The 20,177-nt window shown below is 54.4% G+C and overlaps 1 protein-coding gene across 2 annotated transcripts; it reads left to right on the top strand.

The window, feature by feature from the left end:
- Positions 1-6,852: 6,852 nt before the first annotated feature.
- Positions 6,853-20,027, top strand: LOC142922785 (uncharacterized). 2 transcript variants are annotated; one of them, XM_076063699.1, is made up of 8 exons: positions 6,853-7,555; positions 9,671-9,785; positions 11,669-11,797; positions 11,928-12,050; positions 14,293-14,403; positions 15,203-15,292; positions 15,696-15,830; positions 18,299-20,027. In XM_076063699.1, exons 2-8 carry the CDS (start codon positions 9,672-9,674, stop codon positions 18,494-18,496), a joined length of 900 nt encoding a protein of 299 aa, XP_075919814.1. In that variant the 5' UTR covers positions 6,853-7,555; position 9,671; the 3' UTR covers positions 18,497-20,027. The 2 variants fall into 2 exon arrangements, with proteins under 2 accessions (XP_075919814.1, XP_075919813.1); XM_076063698.1 differs by having other exon boundaries at positions 6,854-7,414.
- Positions 20,028-20,177: the final 150 nt, after the last annotated feature.

Below are 20,177 nucleotides of genomic sequence, written 5' to 3'. Positions count from 1 at the left end.
CGGGATGAACTTTTTTATTTATTGTTTGCAATAATGTCTAATAGTGTTATTGTATTGCCATGCTCTGTTTTTTTTTACTTTACCATTTCTTGTTTCATTGCATGTAATGGCAGAGATTAGAGATTAATAAAGTAACAACCATGACCACAATCACATAAACATAAATCTATGCGTTGATTTACATGAAGACAAGTCCAGATAGTGTGGCCAAGGTTTAGTAAATTGTTGTTTTTATTATTTACAAAGCATCGCAATTTTGCTTTAATAGCAATATATTGGGGGGGGGGACATTTTGAGCATATTTGAATATTGGGGGGGGGGGATGTGCCCCCCCCCCCCAATATATTATAATTATGGCCTTGCACCACACACAAAGGCAAAGACTCCCAAGCAGGGCCTTAAAAATGATACTAATTCCATATACAGAGTGCTTAAAAAAAATGTTAACAGTTACATGGGGCTATCGTTTTTAGCGGAAAGTGATCGGATAATAATGTAAAACAATTTGTGTTTGTATTTTTTTACTTCATTGTTTCCCTTCTAAGTGGTGACTTTACCGAAAGAACAAAGAATATGAATCCCTGCAGTCACGAAAGCTTTAAATCAAATCGATAAATGTAATGTTGCTGTCACCCCAAAACACATACTAATAGATGATATCATCTCTCAGGTCGATGTAGCCCTCAAAGGCGTAGGACACATCCAAGCAGACGTTGCGAGAGCTGAAATAACCACTATTCTTAAGAATGCTAAGAAACCCATTAGTAACATCAGCAAAAATGAACGCTCTGAACTCGCGAATTTAAAAAAAACAGAAGTGATATAGTCATCCTCTCAGCCAATAAAGGCAACGCTACTGTTATTATGGATAAAGATTCATACAACAACAAAATCCAGAATCTGCTCAACGATGGAAGTTACTCAAAAATAAAAAAAATTACCCTACCAATAGCCTAGCGATGAAAACCAACAAGATCATCACAAGTTTCGACCTCCCTAATCGACCCAACTAAACGTCCCTCCTTAAAACCTTCTGCTGCAAGACCCCCTAGAATCTATGGTCTTCCCAAGATTCATAAAGAAGGCACCCCACTACGGCCCATCATATCCACGATCAACTCCCCTACCTATAGACTAGCCCGTTTTCTGTCAGATACTTTGCTGCCCTTCACTGGCAAGACCGCCTCAGCAGTACTTAACTCAGCCCAATTGGTCTCTATGGTCAAAGAAGTTGTACTGTCCCCTGACGATATCCTTGTCAGCTTCGATGTGGTCTCTTTGTTCTCCAAGGTCCCAGTACCTGACACCATTGAAATAATTGAAAATTTGGTCCAACATGGACTAGACCCCGACACACCTGCACTGGTTAGGCACTGCCTCAACAATACCTACTTTACTTGGAATGGCACCTTCTACAAACAAAATGAGGGCACCCCCATGGGATCCCCCTTGTCACCAGTGATAGCCAATGTTTTCATGGAGAAATTTGAATCAGACGCCATCCAGACTTCCACCCTCAGACCTTCTCTGTGGAAGAGATATGTGGATGACACTTTCGTCACTTGACCACATGGCCTCCCAGCTCTGAACCTTTTCCTACACCACATCAATTCCAGACATCCCGCCATCAAATTCACCATGGAAGTGGAGAAAGATGGCAAGCTGCCGTTCTTGGATGTTCTGTTTGAGAGGAGACCTGATGGCTCATTGGGGCATTCTGTCTACAGGAAACCCACCCACACAGATTCCTACTTGAAACCTGATTCCCACCACCACCCAGCCCAAAAGAATTCTCTCATCAAAACTTTATACCATAGGGCTCATTGCATTTCGGACCAACACCACCTGACCAGTGAATTAAAACATGTACACCTGGCCCTCAAAAGGAATGGATACTCTGACCATACCATCCGCCAAGCTGTTTCTCCCTCCACACAGAAACAACCACTTGATACTCCGGTCAAAACCATCACACTACCATATATAGCAGGCGTTACTAAAAAGATTTCCAAAATTCTAAACAAACACAAGATCCAGGTCCGGTTCAATACAGTACACAAAATTCGTGATCTGATCCCATCCGTGAAGGATGTCATTCCTGACTTACAGTACCCCGGGGTTTACAAATTGAGTTGTACCTGCGGTGATTGCTATATCGGGGAGACAAAGCGACATGTCTCTGACCGAATTCGCGAGCACAAATCAGATTTGAAACACGGCAGAATAATTAGTTTTTCACTGTTACAACGCTGTGGGTGATCACCATATAATTTTCTCCGATACCAAGGTTCTTTGCAAACCCACGGGTTTTTATCAGAGATTTGTTCACGAGGCAATTCAGATCTACAAACACAGACACAATTTCAACCGAGAAGATGGTTTCAAATTAAGCAACCATTGGAAAGATGTTCTAAATCGAACTAAACATTAAACTAATTTCAATGGTACAGTGTATTTTTTCAAGTAGTGGTACCCCAAACTTTCGCAGCTCTTATAAATTCCCTTTTCACACCATCAATAGGTAAACTCCCCCTCCCCCGCCCCCCCCGCGCCAAATGGCAAGTCCACCGGCACGTACACCACCTCTTTTCTAAAATCGGCCAATCAAATGCTAATTTTTATGCTAATTTCTTTGTCAGGACACCTTGTTTGCTCGCACACAGCTTAAAGGTCCGCGGTCTGAGCGTGGTTGTGTTTCTCTAAATTATCCTGTTTGATTTGTACTAGGTGCCTCGGTGAATGTATATGCTCTGACTTTAACATAGCTATTTCTGTGACCAGTTACAAGCTAATCACTCAGCTATTTCAATGCTAAATTCTATGCTAATTCCTTTGTCAAGGGGTGCCTCTGCGGATGTGTATACTTTAACTTAGCTATTTCAATGCTAAATTCTATGCTAATTGCTTTGTCAAGGGGTGCCTTTGCGGATGTGTATGCTTTAACTTTAACATAGCCATTTCTGTGACCAGTCACAAGCTAATCACTCAGCCATTTCAATGCTAAATTATATGCTAATTCCTTTGTCAAGGCGCTTTGTTTCTTCTCACACAGTTTAAAGGTCGTGATCTGAGCGTGGCTTTTTTCACTCCAGCGCTGTCCTCCAGACAGTCTCGTCCATTCACCTGATGAAGGCCGCTTGTGTTGTGGCCGAAACGTCGTGATTTTTGTTATTTTATTTTTTTACCTACATGACTTTACCCAATAGAACCAAAGAGTATGGATCTTTGCAGTCACGAAAGCTTTAAATCTAGAATTAATGTTAAAAGCTTCAAAAAGTCAGAGTCTCACCCGTTGTTCACCATCATTGCAAACTCTTTGCCTGGAATCATCACCAACGTGCTCTCCAGAGCCTGGACCCACATCTCTCGTGATATTTTTTTGCAAAATTCAACGAAACTTTGAAGAGCCATGTACACAGGGCGACTTTTCACGAAGGATCTCAAAGCGCCGTACAGGTGCCTTGTTCACGTGACCAATCCCGTTTACCAGTTGGCTGTGCCGGATGGTGGAGGGTTAAGACACAACATTCATACCGACGCGATCAAACCCAAAACCTAAAAAATAACAACTTCATTACGGCTTGGCGATGCTTAAACAACAAAAAATCAGAATCCGTAAATCGGACCGCAAGACCGAACTTCCTCTAAGTCCGCTACGAGATTCCCCTCTCGAGATTCCCCACAACGAGATTCCCCACAACGAGATTCCCCGCTACGAGATTCCCCGTTACGAGATTCCCCGTTACGAGATTCCAACAACGAGATTCCCCACAACGAGATTCCCGCTACGAGATTCCCCACAACGAGATTCCCCACAACGAGATTCCCCACAACGAGATTCCCCGCTACGAGATTCCCCGTTACGAGATTCCCCGTTACGAGATTCCCCACAACGAGATTCCAACAACCAGATTCCCCACAACGAGATTCCCGCTACGAGATTCCCCACAACGAGATTCCCCACAACGAGATTCCCCACAACGAGATTCCCCACAACGAGATTCCCCACAACGAGATTCCCCACAACGAGATTCCCCGTTACGAGATTCCCCACAACGAGATTCCCCGCTACGAGATTTCCCGCTACGAGATTCCCCACAACGAGATTCCCCGTTACGAGATTCCCCACAACGAGATTCCCCACAACGAGATTCCCCGCTATGAGATTCCCCGCTACGAGATTCCCCATTCAAGATTCCCCACAACGAGATTCCCCACAACGAGATTCTCCGCCACGAGATTCCCCATAACGAGATTCCCCCCCACGAGATTCCCCACAACGAGATTCCCCGCAACGAGATTTCCCACAACGAGATTCCCCACAACGAGATTCCCCACAACAAGATTGCCCGCTACGAGATTCCCTGCTACGAGATTCCCCACAACGAGATTCCCCACTACGAGATTCCCCATTCAAGATTCCCCACAACGAGATTCCCCGCTACGAGATTCCCCACAACGAGATTCCCCACAGCAAGATTCCCCGTTCAAGATTCCCCACAACGAGATTCCCCACAACGAGATTCCCCGTTCAAGATTCCCCACAGCAAGATTCCCCACTACGCGATTCCCCACAACGAGATTCCCCACAACGAGATTCCCCACAACGAGATTCCCCACAACGAGATTCCCCGTTCAAGATTCCCCACAACGAGATTCCCCACAACGAGATTCCCCACAACGAGATTCCCCGCTACGAGAATCCTCACAACGAGATTCCCCACAACGAGATTCCCCACAACGAGATTCCCCGCTACGAGATTCCCTGTTCAAGATTCCCCGCAACGAGATTCCCCGCTACGAGATTCCCCGTTCAAGATTACCCACTACGAGATTCCCCACAACGAGATTCCCCGTTACGAGATTCCCCACAACGAGATTCCCCACAACGAGATTCCCCACAACGAGATTCCCCACAACGAGATTCTCCGCCACGAGATTCCCCATAACGAGATTCCCCCCCACGAGATTCCCCACAACGAGATTCCCCGCAACGAGATTTCCCACAACGAGATTCCCCACAACGAGATTCCCCACAACAAGATTGCCCGCTACGAGATTCCCTGCTACGAGATTCCCCACAACGAGATTCCCCACTACGAGATTCCCCATTCAAGATTCCCCACAACGAGATTCCCCGCTACGAGATTCCCCACAACGAGATTCCCCACAGCAAGATTCCCCGTTCAAGATTCCCCACAACGAGATTCCCCACAACGAGATTCCCCGTTCAAGATTCCCCACAGCAAGATTCCCCACTACGCGATTCCCCACAACGAGATTCCCCACAACGAGATTCCCCACAACGAGATTCCCCACAACGAGATTCCCCGTTCAAGATTCCCCACAACGAGATTCCCCACAACGAGATTCCCCACAACGAGATTCCCCGCTACGAGAATCCTCACAACGAGATTCCCCACAACGAGATTCCCCACAACGAGATTCCCCGCTACGAGATTCCCTGTTCAAGATTCCCCGCAACGAGATTCCCCGCTACGAGATTCCCCGTTCAAGATTACCCACTACGAGATTCCCCACAACGAGATTCCCCGTTACGAGATTCCCCACAACGAGATTCCCCACAACGAGATTCCCCACAACGAGATTCCCCACAACGAGATTCCCCGTTCAAGATTCCCCACAACGAGATTCCCCACAACGAGATTCCCCACAACGAGATTCCCCACAACGAGATTCCCCGTTCAAGATTCCCCACAACGAGATTCCCCACAACGAGATTCCCCACAACGAGATTCCCCGCTACGAGAATCCTCACAACGAGATTCCCCACAACGAGATTCCCCACAACGAGATTCCCCGCTACGAGATTCCCTGTTCAAGATTCCCCGCAACGAGATTCCCCGCTACGAGATTACCCGTTCAAGATTACCCACTACGAGATTCCCCACAACGAGATTCCCCGTTACGAGATTCCCCACAACGAGATTCCCCACTACGAGATTCCCCACAACGAGATTCCCCACAATGAGATTCCCCGCTACGAGATTCCCCGTTCAAGATTACCCACTACGAGATTCCCCACTACGAGATTCCCCATTCAAGATTCCCCACAACGAGACTCCCCCCCCCCCCCCCGCGCGGTTCCATCCGCGGAGAGAGATCCCCGATCACGAGATGACGAAAGGCTCAGAGCGAGCCCCTTGGAGACTTCCTGGCACTCGCGAGGGATTGCCCGCGGATGACTCCCAGAGAATCGTCCTGAACCTTCACCTTGTCGTCCACAGGTAAGCAGCCGACGTCCGCGCCACGTGCCGTTTGTAAATAACAACAACATTTAGAACAACAACAACAACAAGAATCATAATAACATTGAAGATCGGACGATGACACCATCGGTCAGCAATGGGGCCACAGGCTCACGTGGTTGCAGTTCTAAAACGTCGGTCCCACGGGGAATCCCAATGCCGAGGGGCCGTGAATGTGGGCGTCGTCCACGTGTTGCGGGAGAAAGCGCAGCAGTGGGGCAGAGCCGTGCCTTGCTGGGGCAAGTGCTGCTATCGATGAGACTTGTGTGTGTGTGTAACAGACTGTGTGTGTGTGTGTAGCCTCTGACAGACTGTAGGGGCAAGTGCTGCCATCGATGAGACTTGTGTGTGTGTGTGTATGTAACAGACTGTGTGTGTGTGTGTGTAAGACAAAGATCCCCCGTGTAGCCTCTAACAGACTGTAGGGGCAAGTGCTGCTGTCGATGAGACTTGTGTGTGTGTGTGTAACAGACTGTGTGTGTGTGTAGCCTGTAACAGACTGTAGGGGCAAGTGCTGCTGCCGATGAGACTTGTGTGTGTGTGTGTGTAAGACAAAGATCCCCCGTATAGCCTTAACAGACTGTAGGGGCAAGTGCTGTAAGCGAGCACCTATGAAGGCCGGAACGGTACACGAGGGGGTAGGTGGCCAGCACCACACCCGACCGCCTTTGTCTCCCTAGTGACGATGTTTACACACCGCACCAGGTACTCATTTGAGGCTGAGTCGACCTAGGGGAGGCCCGGGACCGGTTCAGATAATCGTCACTGGTGTTGGCCGTGAGCGGGAATCGAACCCGGGTCGCCAGGTTCGTAGCGCAGCGTAGCGCTAACCGCTACACTATCACCACCGCTCCCTACACACACACACACTTGCACACACACACACACCTATATACACACTTGCACACACACACACGCGAACTTTGAGCACACACACTCGCACATACACACACACTTGCACACACACTCGCACACACACACACACTCGCACACACACTCGCACACACATTTACACACTTGCACACACACACTTATACACACACACACTCGCACACACACGTACACACACACACTCGCACACACATTTACACACGCGCACAGGGTCACGCAGAGCCACACGCCGTGGCGCGCGTGTCGAGGAGCAGGTGAGTTGCGCTGCGATGGTCCTGCGTTTTCCATGAAGTAGGGCTGTTGCCCGAAACGTCGCCTATCCCCACGCATTGTGCTGCGGAGGCAACGTGATGGGTGCCGGGTGTCTCGGATGGAGGACGGAGGCCGTTGCTGAGGTTTGAAGTTTAAATTGATGTTTGTATTTTTGTTCAAGTAGAGAAAGACCACGGTATGTTGTTTGTCTATGGGCTGTGACTCTTCAATGAGACTTTGTTTAAATGTTCAGTTAGCAACGCCGCTCTATCGTTGCCTATAGAGCAGCCCCCCAAACTCTACCCCTAACCCTGTGACCCCCCCAACTCTATCCGTACCCCTGTGACCCCCCCAACTCTACCCCCTGTGACCCCCCCAACTCTACACCTACCCCTGGGACGCCCCAACTCTACCCCTACCCCCTGGGACCCCCCTAACTCTATCCCTACCCCTGGGACCCCCACAAGTCTACCCCTACCCCCCGGGACCCCCATAACTCTACCCCTACCCCTGGGACCCCCCCTAACCCTACCCCTACCCCTGTGACCCCCCCCAACTCTACCCCTACCCCCTGGGACCCCCCCAACTCTACCCCTACGCCTGGGACCCCCCAACTCTACCCCTACAATTGGGACCCCCCCCAACTTTACCCCTACCCCTGTGACCCCCCAACTCTACCCCTACCCCTGTGACCCCCACAACTCTACACCTACCCCTGGGACCCCCCCTAACTCTACCCCTACCGCCTGTGACCCCCCCAACTCTATCCCTACCCCTGGGACCCCCACAAGTCTACCCCTACCCCTGTGACCACCCCAACTCTATCCCTACCCCTGGGACCCCCCTAACTCTACCCCTACCCCTGTGACCCCCCCAACTCTACCCCTACCCCTGGGACCCCCCTAACCCTACCCCTACCCTGGGACCCCCCCCAACTATACCCCTACCCCTGTGACCCCCCTAACTCTACCCCTGTGACTCCCCAACTCTACCCCTACCCCTGGGACCCCCCTAACTCTACCCCTACGCCTGGGACCCCCCTAACTCTACCCCTACCCCTGTGACCCCCCCAACTCTACCCCCACCCCTGGGACCCCCCTGACTCTACCCCTACCCCTGGGACCCCCCTAATTCTACCCCTACCCCTGTGATCCCCCCAACTCTACCCCTACCCCTGGGACCCCCCCAACTCTACCCCTACCCCTGGGACCCCCCCAACTCTACCCCTACCCCTGGGACCCCCCCAACTCTACCCCTACCCCTGTGACCCCCCGCCAACTCTACCCCTACCCCTGAGACGCCCCCAACTCTACCCCTACCCCCTGGGACCCCTCCCCAACTCTACCCCTACCCCCTGAGACCCCCCCCAACTCTACCCCTACCCCTGTGACCCCCCCAAATCTACCCTTACCCCCTGAGACCCCCCCCAACTCTACCCCTACCCCCTGGGACCCCCCCTTAACCCTACCCCTACCCCTGGGACCCCCCCAACTCTACCCCTACCACTATGACCCCCCGCAACTCTACCCCTACCCCCTGGGACCCCCCCAACTCTACCCCTACCCCCTGGGACTCCCCCCAACTCAACCCCTACCCCTGGGACCCCCGCAACTCTACCCCTACCCCTGTGACCCCCCCAACTCTACCCCTACCCCTGAGACCCCCCCAACTCTACCCCTGTGACCCCCCCAACTCTACCCCTACCCCCTGGGACCCCCCCCCCAACTCTATCCCTACCCCTGGGACCCCCCCAACTCTACCCATACCCCCTAACCCTGGAACCCCCACAACTCTACCTCTACCCCTGAGACCCCCCTAACTCTACCCTCTACCCCTGGGACCCCCATAACTCTACCCCTACCCCTGGGACCCCCCCTAACTCTACCCCCTACCCCTGCGACCCCCTCTAACTCTACCCCTGGGACCCCCATAACTCTACCCCTATCGCTGCGACCCCCATAACTCTACCTCCTACCCCTGGGACCCCCCTAACTCTACCCTCTACCCCTGGGACCACCATAACTCTACCCCTACCCCCTGTGACCCCCCAACTCTATCCCCTACCCCTGGGACCCCCCATAACTCTACCCCTATCGCTGGGACCTCCATAACTCTACCCCTACCCCTGGGACCCCCTTAACTCTACCCTCTACCCCTGGGACCCCCCCAACTCTACCCCTACCCTTGGGACCTCCCGCCCTAACTCTACCCCTACCCCTGCGACCCCCATAATCTCGCCCCCCCCCCCACACCCCCAGCATGGAGCCCGCGTCCCTCTCTGACTTCCTGTGCTCGCTCATCGATTTGGCCGCCTCCCTGCGCCTCCCCCCGCACACCCTGCACTGCGCCAGGGCGGCCGTCAGCAGCCTCCTGGTGGGTTCACAATGGCCGGGGTCTGTAGGTTCACAATGGCCGTGGGTTCACAATGGCCGGGTCTGTGGGTTCACAATGGCCGTGGGTTCACAATGGCCGGGTCTGTGGGTTCACAATGGCCAGGGTCTGTAGGTTCACAATGGCCAGGGTCTGTAGGTTCACAATGGCCAGGGTCTGTAGGTTTACAATGGCCAGGGTCTGTAGGTTCACAATGGTCAGGGTCTGTGGGTTCACAATGGCCAGGTCTGTAGGTTCACAATGGCCGGGTCTGTAGGGTCACAATGGCCGGGTCTGTGGGTTCACAATGGCCAGGGTCTGTGGGTTCACAATGGCCAGGGTCTGTGGGTTCACAATGGCCAGGGTCTGTGGGTTCACAATGGCCAGGGTCTGTGGGTTCACAATGGCCGGGTCTGTAGGTTCACAATGACTGGGTCTGTAGGTTCACAATGGACGTGGGTTCACAATGGCCAGGGTCTGTAGGTTCACGATGGCCGGGTCTGTAAGTTCACAATGGCCTGGGTTTGTAGGTTCACAATGGCCGGGTCTGTAGGTTCACAATGGCCAGGGTCTGTAGGTTCACAATGGCCAGGGTCTGTGGGTTCACAATGGCCGGGTCTGTAGGTTCACAATGGCCAGGGTCTGTAGGTTCACAATGGCCGTGGGTTCACAATGGCCAGGGTCTGTGGGTTCACAATGGCCAGGGTCTGCAGGTTCACAATGGCCAGGGTCTGTAGGTTCACAATGGCCAGGGTCTGTAGGTTCACGATGGCCGTAGGTTCACAATGGCCAGGGTCTGTGGGTTCACAATGGCCAGGGTCTGTAGGTTCACGATGGCCAGGGTCTGTGGGTTCACAATGGCCAGGGTCTGTAGGTTCACAATGGCCGGGTCTGTAGGTTCACAATGGCCAGGGTCTGTAGGTTCACAATGGCCGGGTCTGTAGGTTCACAATGGTCGGGTCTGTGGGTTCACAATGGCCGGGTCTGTAGGTTCCCAATGGTCAGGGTCTGTAGGTTCACAATGGTCGGGTCTGTGGGTTCACAATGGCCGGGTCTGTAGGTTCCCAATGGTCAGGGTCTGTAGGTTCACAATGGCCGGGTCTGTAAGTTCACAATGACCATGGGTTCACAATGGCCAGGGTCTGTAGGTTCACAATGGCCAGGGTCTGTGGGTTCACAATGGTCTGTGGGTTCACAATGGCCAGAGTCTGTAGGTTCACAATGGCCGGGTCTGTAGGTTCACAATGGCCGGGTCTGTAGGTTCACAATGGCCAGGGTCTGTGGGTTCACAATGGTCTGTGGGTTCACAATGGCCAGAGTCTGTAGGTTCACAATGGCCGGGTCTGTAGGTTCACAATGGCCAGGGTCTGTAGGTTCACAATGGCCAGGGTCTGTAGGTTCACAATGGCCGGGTCTGTAGGTTCACAATGGCCGGGTCTGTAGGTTCACAATGGTCGGGTCTGTGGGTTTACAATGGCCAGGGTCTGTAGCTCCACAATGGTCTGTAGGTTCACAATGGCCAGGGTCTGTAGGTTCACAATGGTCTGTAGGTTCACAATGGCCGGGTCTGTAGGTTCACAATGGCCAGGGTCTGTAGGTTCACAATGGCCAGGGTCTGTGGGTTCACAATGGCCAGGGTCTGTGGGTTCACAATGGTCTGTAGGTTCACAATGGCCAGGGTCTGTAAGTTCACAATGGCCGGGTCTGTAGGTTCACAAAGGCCAGGGTCTGTAGGTTCACAATGGCCGGGTCTGTAAGTTCACAATGGCCGGGTCTGTAGGTTCACAATGGCCGGTCTCCGCCGATTAACACCATTTCACTTGCCCCATGATCCTGTGTGGGCTACCCTGGGTTGACCTTGCGCCTGTGTCTGTGTGGTGAGCAAGGGAGCGAGTGGTGAGCGCGCCCGCCTCTCAGCGCTCGTCTGCTCCCTGCTCGACGTCTCCTGCCGCTCCTCACTGCCGCTCACCAGCGCATCGCTGCGGGCGGCGCACACTCTCGTCCGAGACCTTGCGGTGAGCCAGACTCACCACTCGCTCGCCACTCCTCACCACTCGTCACTCTCACCACTCACCTTCACCCCTCACTCGACGAGTACAACCCTTGACCTGTTGCTTCTGACCCCTGACCCGGTGTTTCGTGCAGACCCAAGCCGTGGCAGAGACCCCAGAGGTCACGGCGTCGTCAACTTTCAACTCTGACCTCTGCCAGGGGTCAGGGGTCACGTTCAAGGCGTGCTGCGAGGATGGCCTCCCGTGCAGCCCAGAGGTCAGAGGTTAGGGACTCGGGGTTTTAAGTGGTTTAGGTCTCAGGAACTAGAGACCCAGGGAGACTGGGTCTCAGGGTCAGAGTCTGGGTGAGACTCAGGGAGACCGGGTCTCAATGAGACTCAGGGAGACCGGGTCTCAGGGTCAGTGTCTGGGGTGAGACTCAGGGAGACCGGGTCTCAGGGTCAGTGTCTGGGGTGAGACTCAGGGAGACCGGGTCTCAGGGTCAGAGTCTGGGGTGAGACTCAGGGAGACCGGGTCTCAGGGTCAGTGTCTGGGGTGAGACTCAGGGAGACCGGGTCTCAGGGTCAGTGTCTGGGGTGAGACTCAGGGAGACTGGGTCTCAGGGTCAGAGTCTGGGTGAGACCCAGGGAGGCCGGGTCTCAGGGTCAGAGTCTCCACTGAGACTCAGGGAGACCGGGTCTCAGGGTCAGAGTCTCCACTGAGACTCAGGGAGACCGGGTCTCAGGGTCAGAGTCTGGGGTGAGACTCAGGGAGACCGGGTCTCAGGGTCAGTGTCTGGGGTGAGACTCAGGGAGACCGGGTCTCGTGGTCAGGGTCTGGGGTGAGACTCAGGGAGACCGGGTCTCAGGGTCAGAGTCTGGGGTGAGACTCAGGGAGACCGGGTCTCGTGGTCAGGGTCTGGGGTGAGACTCAGGGAGACCGGGTCTCAGGGTCAGAGTCTGGGGTGAGACTCAGGGAGACCGGGTCTCAGGGTCAGAGTCTCCACCGAGGCTCAGGGAGACCGGGTCTCAGGGTCAGAGTCTCCACTGAGACTCAGGGAGACCGGGTCTCAGGGTCAGAGTCTCCACCGAGACTCAGGGAGACCGGGTCTCAGTGTCAGAGTCTCCACTGAGACTCAGGGAGACCGGCTCTCAGGGTCAGAGTCTCCACTGAGACTCAGGGAGACCGGGTCTCAGGGTCAGTGTCTGGGGTGAGACTCAGGGAGACCGGGACTCAGGGTCAGAGTCCTCACTGAGACTCAGGGAGACCGGGTCTCAGGGTCAGAGTCTGGGGTGAGACTCAGGGAGACCGGGTCTCAGGGTCAGAGTCTCCACTGAGACTCAGGGAGACCGGGTCTCAGGGTCAGAGTCTCCACCGAGACTCAGGGAGACCGGGTCTCAGGGTCAGAGTCTCCACTGAGACTCATGGAGACCGGGTCTCAGGGTCAGAGTCTCCACTGAGACTCATGGAGACCGGGTCTCAGGGTCAGAGTCTCCACCGAGACTCAGAGAGACCGGGTCTCAGGGTCAGAGTCTCCACTGAGACTCATGGAGACTGGGTCTCAGGGTCATAGTCTCCACTGAGACTCATGGAGACCGGGTCTCAGGGTCAAAGTCTCCACGGAGACTCAGGGAGACCAGGTCTCAGGGTTAGGGTCTGGGGTGAGACTCAGGGAGACCGGGTCTCAGGGTCAGAGTCTCCACCGAGACTCAGGGAGACCGGGTCTCAGGGTCAGAGTCTCCACTGAGACTCAGGGCGACCGGGTCTCAGGGTCAGAGTCTCCACTGAGACTCAGGGAGACCGGGTCTCAGGGTCAGAGTCTGGGGTGAGACTCAGAGAGACCGGGTCTCAGGGTCAGAGTCTCCACTGAGACTCAGGGAGACCGGGTCTCAGGGTCAGAGTCCTCACTGAGACTCAGGGAGACCGGGTCCCAGGGTCAGAGTCTCCACTGAGACTCAGGGAGACCGGGTCTCAGGGTCAGAGTCTGGGGTGAGACTCAGAGAGACCGGGTCTCAGGGTCAGAGTCTCCACCGAGACTCAGGGAGACCGGGTCTCAGGGTCAGGGTCTCCACCGAGACTCAGGGAGACCGGGTCTCAGGGTCAGAGTCTCCACCGAGACTCAGGGAGATCGGGTCTCAGGGTCAGAGTCTGGGGTGAGACTCAGAGAGACCGGGTCTCAGGGTCAGAGTCTCCACCGAGACTCAGAGAGACCGGGTCTCAGGGTCAGAGTCTCCACCGATACTCAGAGAGACCGGGTCTCAGGGTCAGAGTCTCCACGGAGACTCAGGGAGACCGGGTCTCAGGGTCAGAGTCTCCACTGAGACTCAGGGAGACCGGGTCTCAGGGTCAGAGTCTCCACTGAGACTCATGGAGACCAGGTCTCAGTGTCAGAGTCTCCACTGAGACTCAGGGAGACCGGCTCTCAGGGTCAGGGTCTCCACCGAGACTCAGGGAGACCGGGTCTCAGGGTGAGAGTCTCCACCGGGTCTGAGCGCTGACCGTGTGCTCCGTGTGTGCAGCGTGGATCTCGGAGTCACGGATTCCTGGGCAACCTCGTGAAAGTTCTCGATTTGGCGCAGAGGCACCCCGAGGCGTCTCGGACCCTGCACCTCCTCGTCTCGGCCCTGCTGGTCAGAACCGAACCACTCACCAGGCAACTCACCCATGCAGCGTAGCCACCGCCGCCACCAAAACCACCGCCATCACCACCACCGCCACCACCACCTTCACAACCGCATCATCACAGAGCGAGCGAGCCGCCTCATAGCTCATCCTGAAAGCACCACAACCGCCACAACCACTACAACCACCACAATCACCAAAACCACCACTATCACCGCCACCACCACTACCGCCACCGCCACCACAACCACCACTACTGCCACTATCACAACCACCACTACCGCCACCACTACCGCCACCACCACAACCACCACTACCACCACCATCACAACCACCACTACTGCCACCACCACAACCACCATAACCACCACAACCACCACTACCACCGCCACCACCACTACCGCCACCGCTACCACAACCACCACTACTGCCACCACCACAACCACCGCTGCCGCCACCACCACAACCACCACTACTGCCACCACAGCCACCATAACCACCACAACCACCAAAACCACCACTACCACTACCATCACAACCACCACTACCACAACCACCACAATCACCACTACCACCACCATCACAACCACCACTACTGCCACCACCACAACCACCACAACCACCACAACCACCAAAACCACCACGACCACCACCACCATCACAACCACCACAACCACCACTACTGCCACCACCACAACCAACACTACCGCTACCACCACCACCGCCTCCGCCGCTGCCACCACAACCACCACTACTGCCACCACAACCACCACAACCACCACAACCACCACTACCGATGATTTCCAGGAGGGCTCCATTGAGCCCGAGGCGTTCAAGAACAGAGTTACTCAAGAGGTGAAGAACCACCCAGAGCCGTACACCCTGCAGTTCCTCAAGGTACCATCATCACCACCACCATCATCACCACGATCATCACCATCATCACCACGATCATCACCATCATCACCACCATCATCATCATCACCACCATCATCACCACCACCATCACCACCATCATCACCAACATCATCACCACCATCATCACCACCACCATCATCATCACCACCACCACCATCATCATCATCACCACCACCACCACCACCATAATCACACCACCATCATCACACCACCACCATCACACCATCACCACCACCACCATCATCACACCACCACCACCACCATCATCACACCACCACCACCACCATCATCACACCATCACACCACCATCATCACACCACCATCACCATCACCACCACGGGATGAACCTCCCTCCGCTCCTCCGCTCCTCCCCCGCCCACAGCTCTCCCTTCCCTCCATCCGCCAGCTTCTGGCTGAGCGGACCTACGGGCGCCCCACGACCGCGGCCTCCCCGCTCACCGCCCCCCCACCGCCACCACCACCACCACCACCAATCTCCCCACGATGCGTGGCCAAGGTGACAACGTCCCTCAACAACGAACTCCTTCCTAGCTCCACACTCCTCTTCTTCCTAGCTCCACACTCCTCTTCTTCCTAGCTCCACACTCCTCTTCCTAGCTCCACACTCCTCTTCTTCCTAGCTCCACACTCCTCTTCTTCCTAGCTTCACACTCCTCTTCTTCCTAGCTTCACACTCCTCTTCTTCCTAGCTCCACACTCCTCTTCCTAGCTCCACACTCCTCTTCCTAGCTCCACACGCCTCTTCTTAGCTCCACACTCCTCTTCTTCCTAGCTCCACACTCCTCTTCTTCCTAGCTCCACACTCCTCTTCTTCCTAGCTCCACACTCCTCTTCTTCCTAGCTCCACACTCCTCTTCCTAGCTCCACACTCCTCTTCTTCCTAGCTCCACACTCCTCCTCTTCCTAGCTCCACACTCTTCTTCTTCCTAGCTCCACACTCCTCTTCTTCCTAGCTCCACACTCCTCTTCTTCCTAGCTCCACACTCCTCTTCTTCCTAGCTCCACACTCCTCTTCCTAGCTCCACACTCCTCTTCTTCCTAGCTCCACACTCCTCTTCTTCCTAGCTCCACACTCCTCTTCTTCCTAGCTCCACACTCCTCTTCTTCCTAGCTCCACACTCCTCTTCCTAGCTCCACACTCCTCTTCCTAGCTCCACACTCCTCTTCCTCCTAGCTCCACACTCCTCTTCTTCCTAGCTCCACACTCCTCTTCTTCCTAGCTCCACACTCCTCTTCTTCCTAGCTCCACACTCCTCTTCCTAGCTCCACACTCCTCTTCCTAGCTCCACACTCCTCTTCTTCCTAGCTCCACACTCCTCTTCTTCCTAGCTCCACACTCCTCTTCTTCCTAGCTCCACACTCCTCTTCTTCTTAGCTCCACACTCCTCTTCCTAGCTCCACACTCCTCTTCTTCCTAGCTCCACACTCCTCTTCCTAGCTCCACATTCCTCTTCCGAGCTCCACACTCCTCTTCTTCCTAGCTCCACACTCCTCTTCTTCCTAGCTCCACACTCCTCTTCTTCCTAGCTCCACACTCCTCTTCTTCCTAGCTCCACACTCCTCTTCCTCCTAGCTCCACACTCCTCTTCTTCCTAGCTCCACACTCCTCTTCTTCCTAGCTCCACACTCCTCTTCTTCCTAGCTCCACACTCCTCTTCCTAGCTCCACACTCCTCTTCTTCCTAGCTCCACACTCCTCTTCCTAGCTCCACACTCCTCTTCCTAGCTCCACACTCCTCTTCTTCCTAGCTCCACACTCCTCTTGCTAGCTCCATACTCCTCTTCCTAGCTCCACACTCCTCTTCTTCCTAGCTCCACACTCCTCTTCTTCCTAGCTCCACACTCCTCCTCTTCCCAGCTCCACACTCCTCTTCTTCCTAGCTCCACACTCCTCTTCTTCCTAGCTCCACACTCCTCTTCTTCCTAGCTCCACACTCCTCTTCTTCCTAGCTCCACACTCCTCTTCTTCCTAGCTCCACACTCCTCTTCCTAGCTCCACACTCCTCTTCTTCCTAGCTCCACACTCCTCTTCTTCCTAGCTCCACACTCCTCTTCCTAGCTCCACACTCCTCTTCTTCCTAGCTCCACACTCCTCTTCTTCCTAGCTCCACACTCCTCCTCTTCCTAGCTCCACACTCCTCTTCTTCCTAGCTCCACACTCCTCTTCTTCCTAGCTCCACACTCCTCTTCTTCCTAGCTCCACACTCCTCTTCTTCCTAGCTCCACACTCCTCTTCTTCCTAGCTCCACACTCCTCTTCTTCCTAGCTCCACACTCCTCTTCTTACTAGCTCCACACTCCTCTTCTTCCTAGCTCCACACTCCTCTTCCTAGCTCCACACTCCTCTTCTTCCTAGCTCCACACTCCTCTTCTTCCTAGCTCCACACTCCTCTTCCTAGCTCCACATTCCTCTTCCTAGCTCCACACTCCTCTTCTTCCTAGCTCCACACTCCTCTTCTTCCTAGCTCCACACTCCTCTTCTTCCTAGCTCCACACTCCTCTTCTTCCTAGCTCCACACTCCTCTTCTTCCTAGCTCCACACTCCTCTTCTTCCTAGCTCCACACTCCTCTTCTTCCTAGCTCCACACTCCTCTTCTTCCTAGCTCCACACTCCTCTTCTTCCTAGCTCCACACTCCTCTTCTTCCTAGCTCCACACTCCTCTTCCTAGCTCCACACTCCTCTTCTTCCTAGCTCCACACTCCTCCTCTTCCTAGCTCCACACTCCTCTTCTTCCTAGCTCCACACTCCTCTTCTTCCTAGCTCCACACTCCTCTTCTTCCTAGCTCCACACTCCTCTTCTTCCTAGCTCCACACTCCTCTTCCTAGCTCCACACTCAAGTTAGCGGTTGTAAAAACTGTTAGATCGCGTACATATGCTGCTGATGATGCGGATGATACTGCTGATAATGCTGCTGGTACTGCCGATGCTGCTGATGATGATGATGCTGATGATGGTTCATTATAGGAACAGAAGCGACCGGCAGAAGAGGAATGTCCGGGTGCAGCGTCTCAGAGGGACATAAAACGACTCCGGAAATCCAAACACTGCGGAGAAAACTCCACCACCTCCACCTCCACCACCTCCACCACCTCCACCAACGATGACTCCACTACCTCCACCACTACTAACAACACTCCACCACCAATGACTCCACCACCATAACCACCACCTCGACCACCTCCACCACCTCCACCACCTCCACCACCTCCACCTCCACCACCTCCACCAACGACGACTCCACCACCTCCACCACTACTAACAACACTCCACCACCTCCACCAACGACTACTCCACCACCTCCAGTTCCACCACCAACGACTACTCCACCACCTCCACCACCTCCACCAACGACGACTCCACCACCTCCACCACTACTAACAACACTCCACCACCATTGACTCCACCACCATAACCACCTCCACCACCTCCACCAACGACGACTCCACCACCTCCACCACTACTAACAACACTCTACCACCAATGACTCCACCACCATAACCACCACCACCTCCACCACCTCCACCACCTCCACCAACGACGACTCCACCACCTCCACCACTACTAACAACACTCTACCACCAATGACTCCACCATCATAACCACCTCCACCACCTCCACCACCTCCACCTCCACCTCCACCAACGACGACTCCACCACCTCCACCACTACTAACAACACTCCACCACCATTGACTCCACCACCATAACCACCTCCACCACCTCCACCACCTCCACCACCACCAACGACGACTCCACCACCTCCACCACTACTAACAACACTCCATCACCAATGACTCCACCACCATAACCACCTCCACCACCTCCACCAACGACGACTCCACCACCTCCACCACTACTAACAACACTCCACCACCAATGACTCCACCACCATAACCACCACCACCTCCACCACCTCCACTAACGACGACTCCACCACCTCCACCACTACTAACAACACTCTACCACCAATGACTCCACCACCATAACCACCTCCACCACCTCCACCACCTCCACCTCCACCACCACCTCCACCAACGACGACTCCACCACCTCCACCACTACTAACAAGACTCCACCACCAATGACTCCACCACCATAACCACCTCCACCTCCACCACCTCCACCACCTCCACCACCACCAACGACGACTCCACCACCTCCACCACTACTAACAACACTCCACCACCAATGACTCCACCACCTTCACCACCTCCACCACCTCCTACTCCACCACCTCCACTTCCACCACGGACGGCTACTCTACCCCCTCCACCACTACTAACAAGACCCCACCACCTCCACCACCAATGACTCCACCACCATAACTACCACCACCTCCACCATCTACGGCTCCACCAACCATGACTCCACCACCACCACAACCACCACCACCACCATAACCACCACCACCACAACCATAATCACCGACTCCACCACCACAACCACCAACAAGACTTCACCTCCACCACCTCCACCACCACCTCCCTGACGCCTGCTGCTGTATATTTGGAGTCTCTCTCTCCCATCATCATCACGGTGGCTATGAGATGTTGACTACCTCGCCTGGTGTGCAGGAGGTCGTGGGTTCGATCCCGACCCTGACGACGCCTGCTGCTGCTGCTGCTGTATAGTTTCTGGATTTTTTTGTTGTTATCCTGTCTCTCACTGTTCAAATAAACCTATCATTAAAATTATAGACTGATCATGTCTTTGTCAGTGGGCAAACGTACAAAGTCAGCAGGGGATCAAATACTTTTTTCCCTCACTGTAGAGACCCGCATACTCACACAGAGACCCACAGACTCACACAGAGACCCGAAGACTCACACAGAGACCCGTAGACA

This window comes from Petromyzon marinus, unplaced genomic scaffold (assembly GCF_048934315.1).
Source record: "Petromyzon marinus isolate PM22_M1 ecotype Great Lakes invasive population unplaced genomic scaffold, UKy_Petmar_22M1.pri1.0 PM_Scaffold_17, whole genome shotgun sequence".
Lineage (NCBI taxonomy): Eukaryota > Metazoa > Chordata > Hyperoartia > Petromyzontiformes > Petromyzontidae > Petromyzon > Petromyzon marinus.
The sequence above is the reverse complement of the archived record's forward strand: the minus strand, read 5'-3'. Positions and strand labels throughout refer to the sequence as shown.

Coding starts and splice junctions, on each gene's coding strand:
- LOC142922785 (XM_076063699.1), top strand. CDS start 9,672: ATGGAGCCCGCGTCCCTCTCTGACTTCCTGTGCTCGCTCATCGATTTG. Junction 11,798..11,927: donor CTCTCGTCCGAGACCTTGCG/GTGAGCCAGACT, acceptor TGTTTCGTGCAG/ACCCAAGCCGTGGCAGAGAC. Junction 14,404..15,202: donor TCCTCGTCTCGGCCCTGCTG/GTCAGAACCGAA, acceptor GATGATTTCCAG/GAGGGCTCCATTGAGCCCGA.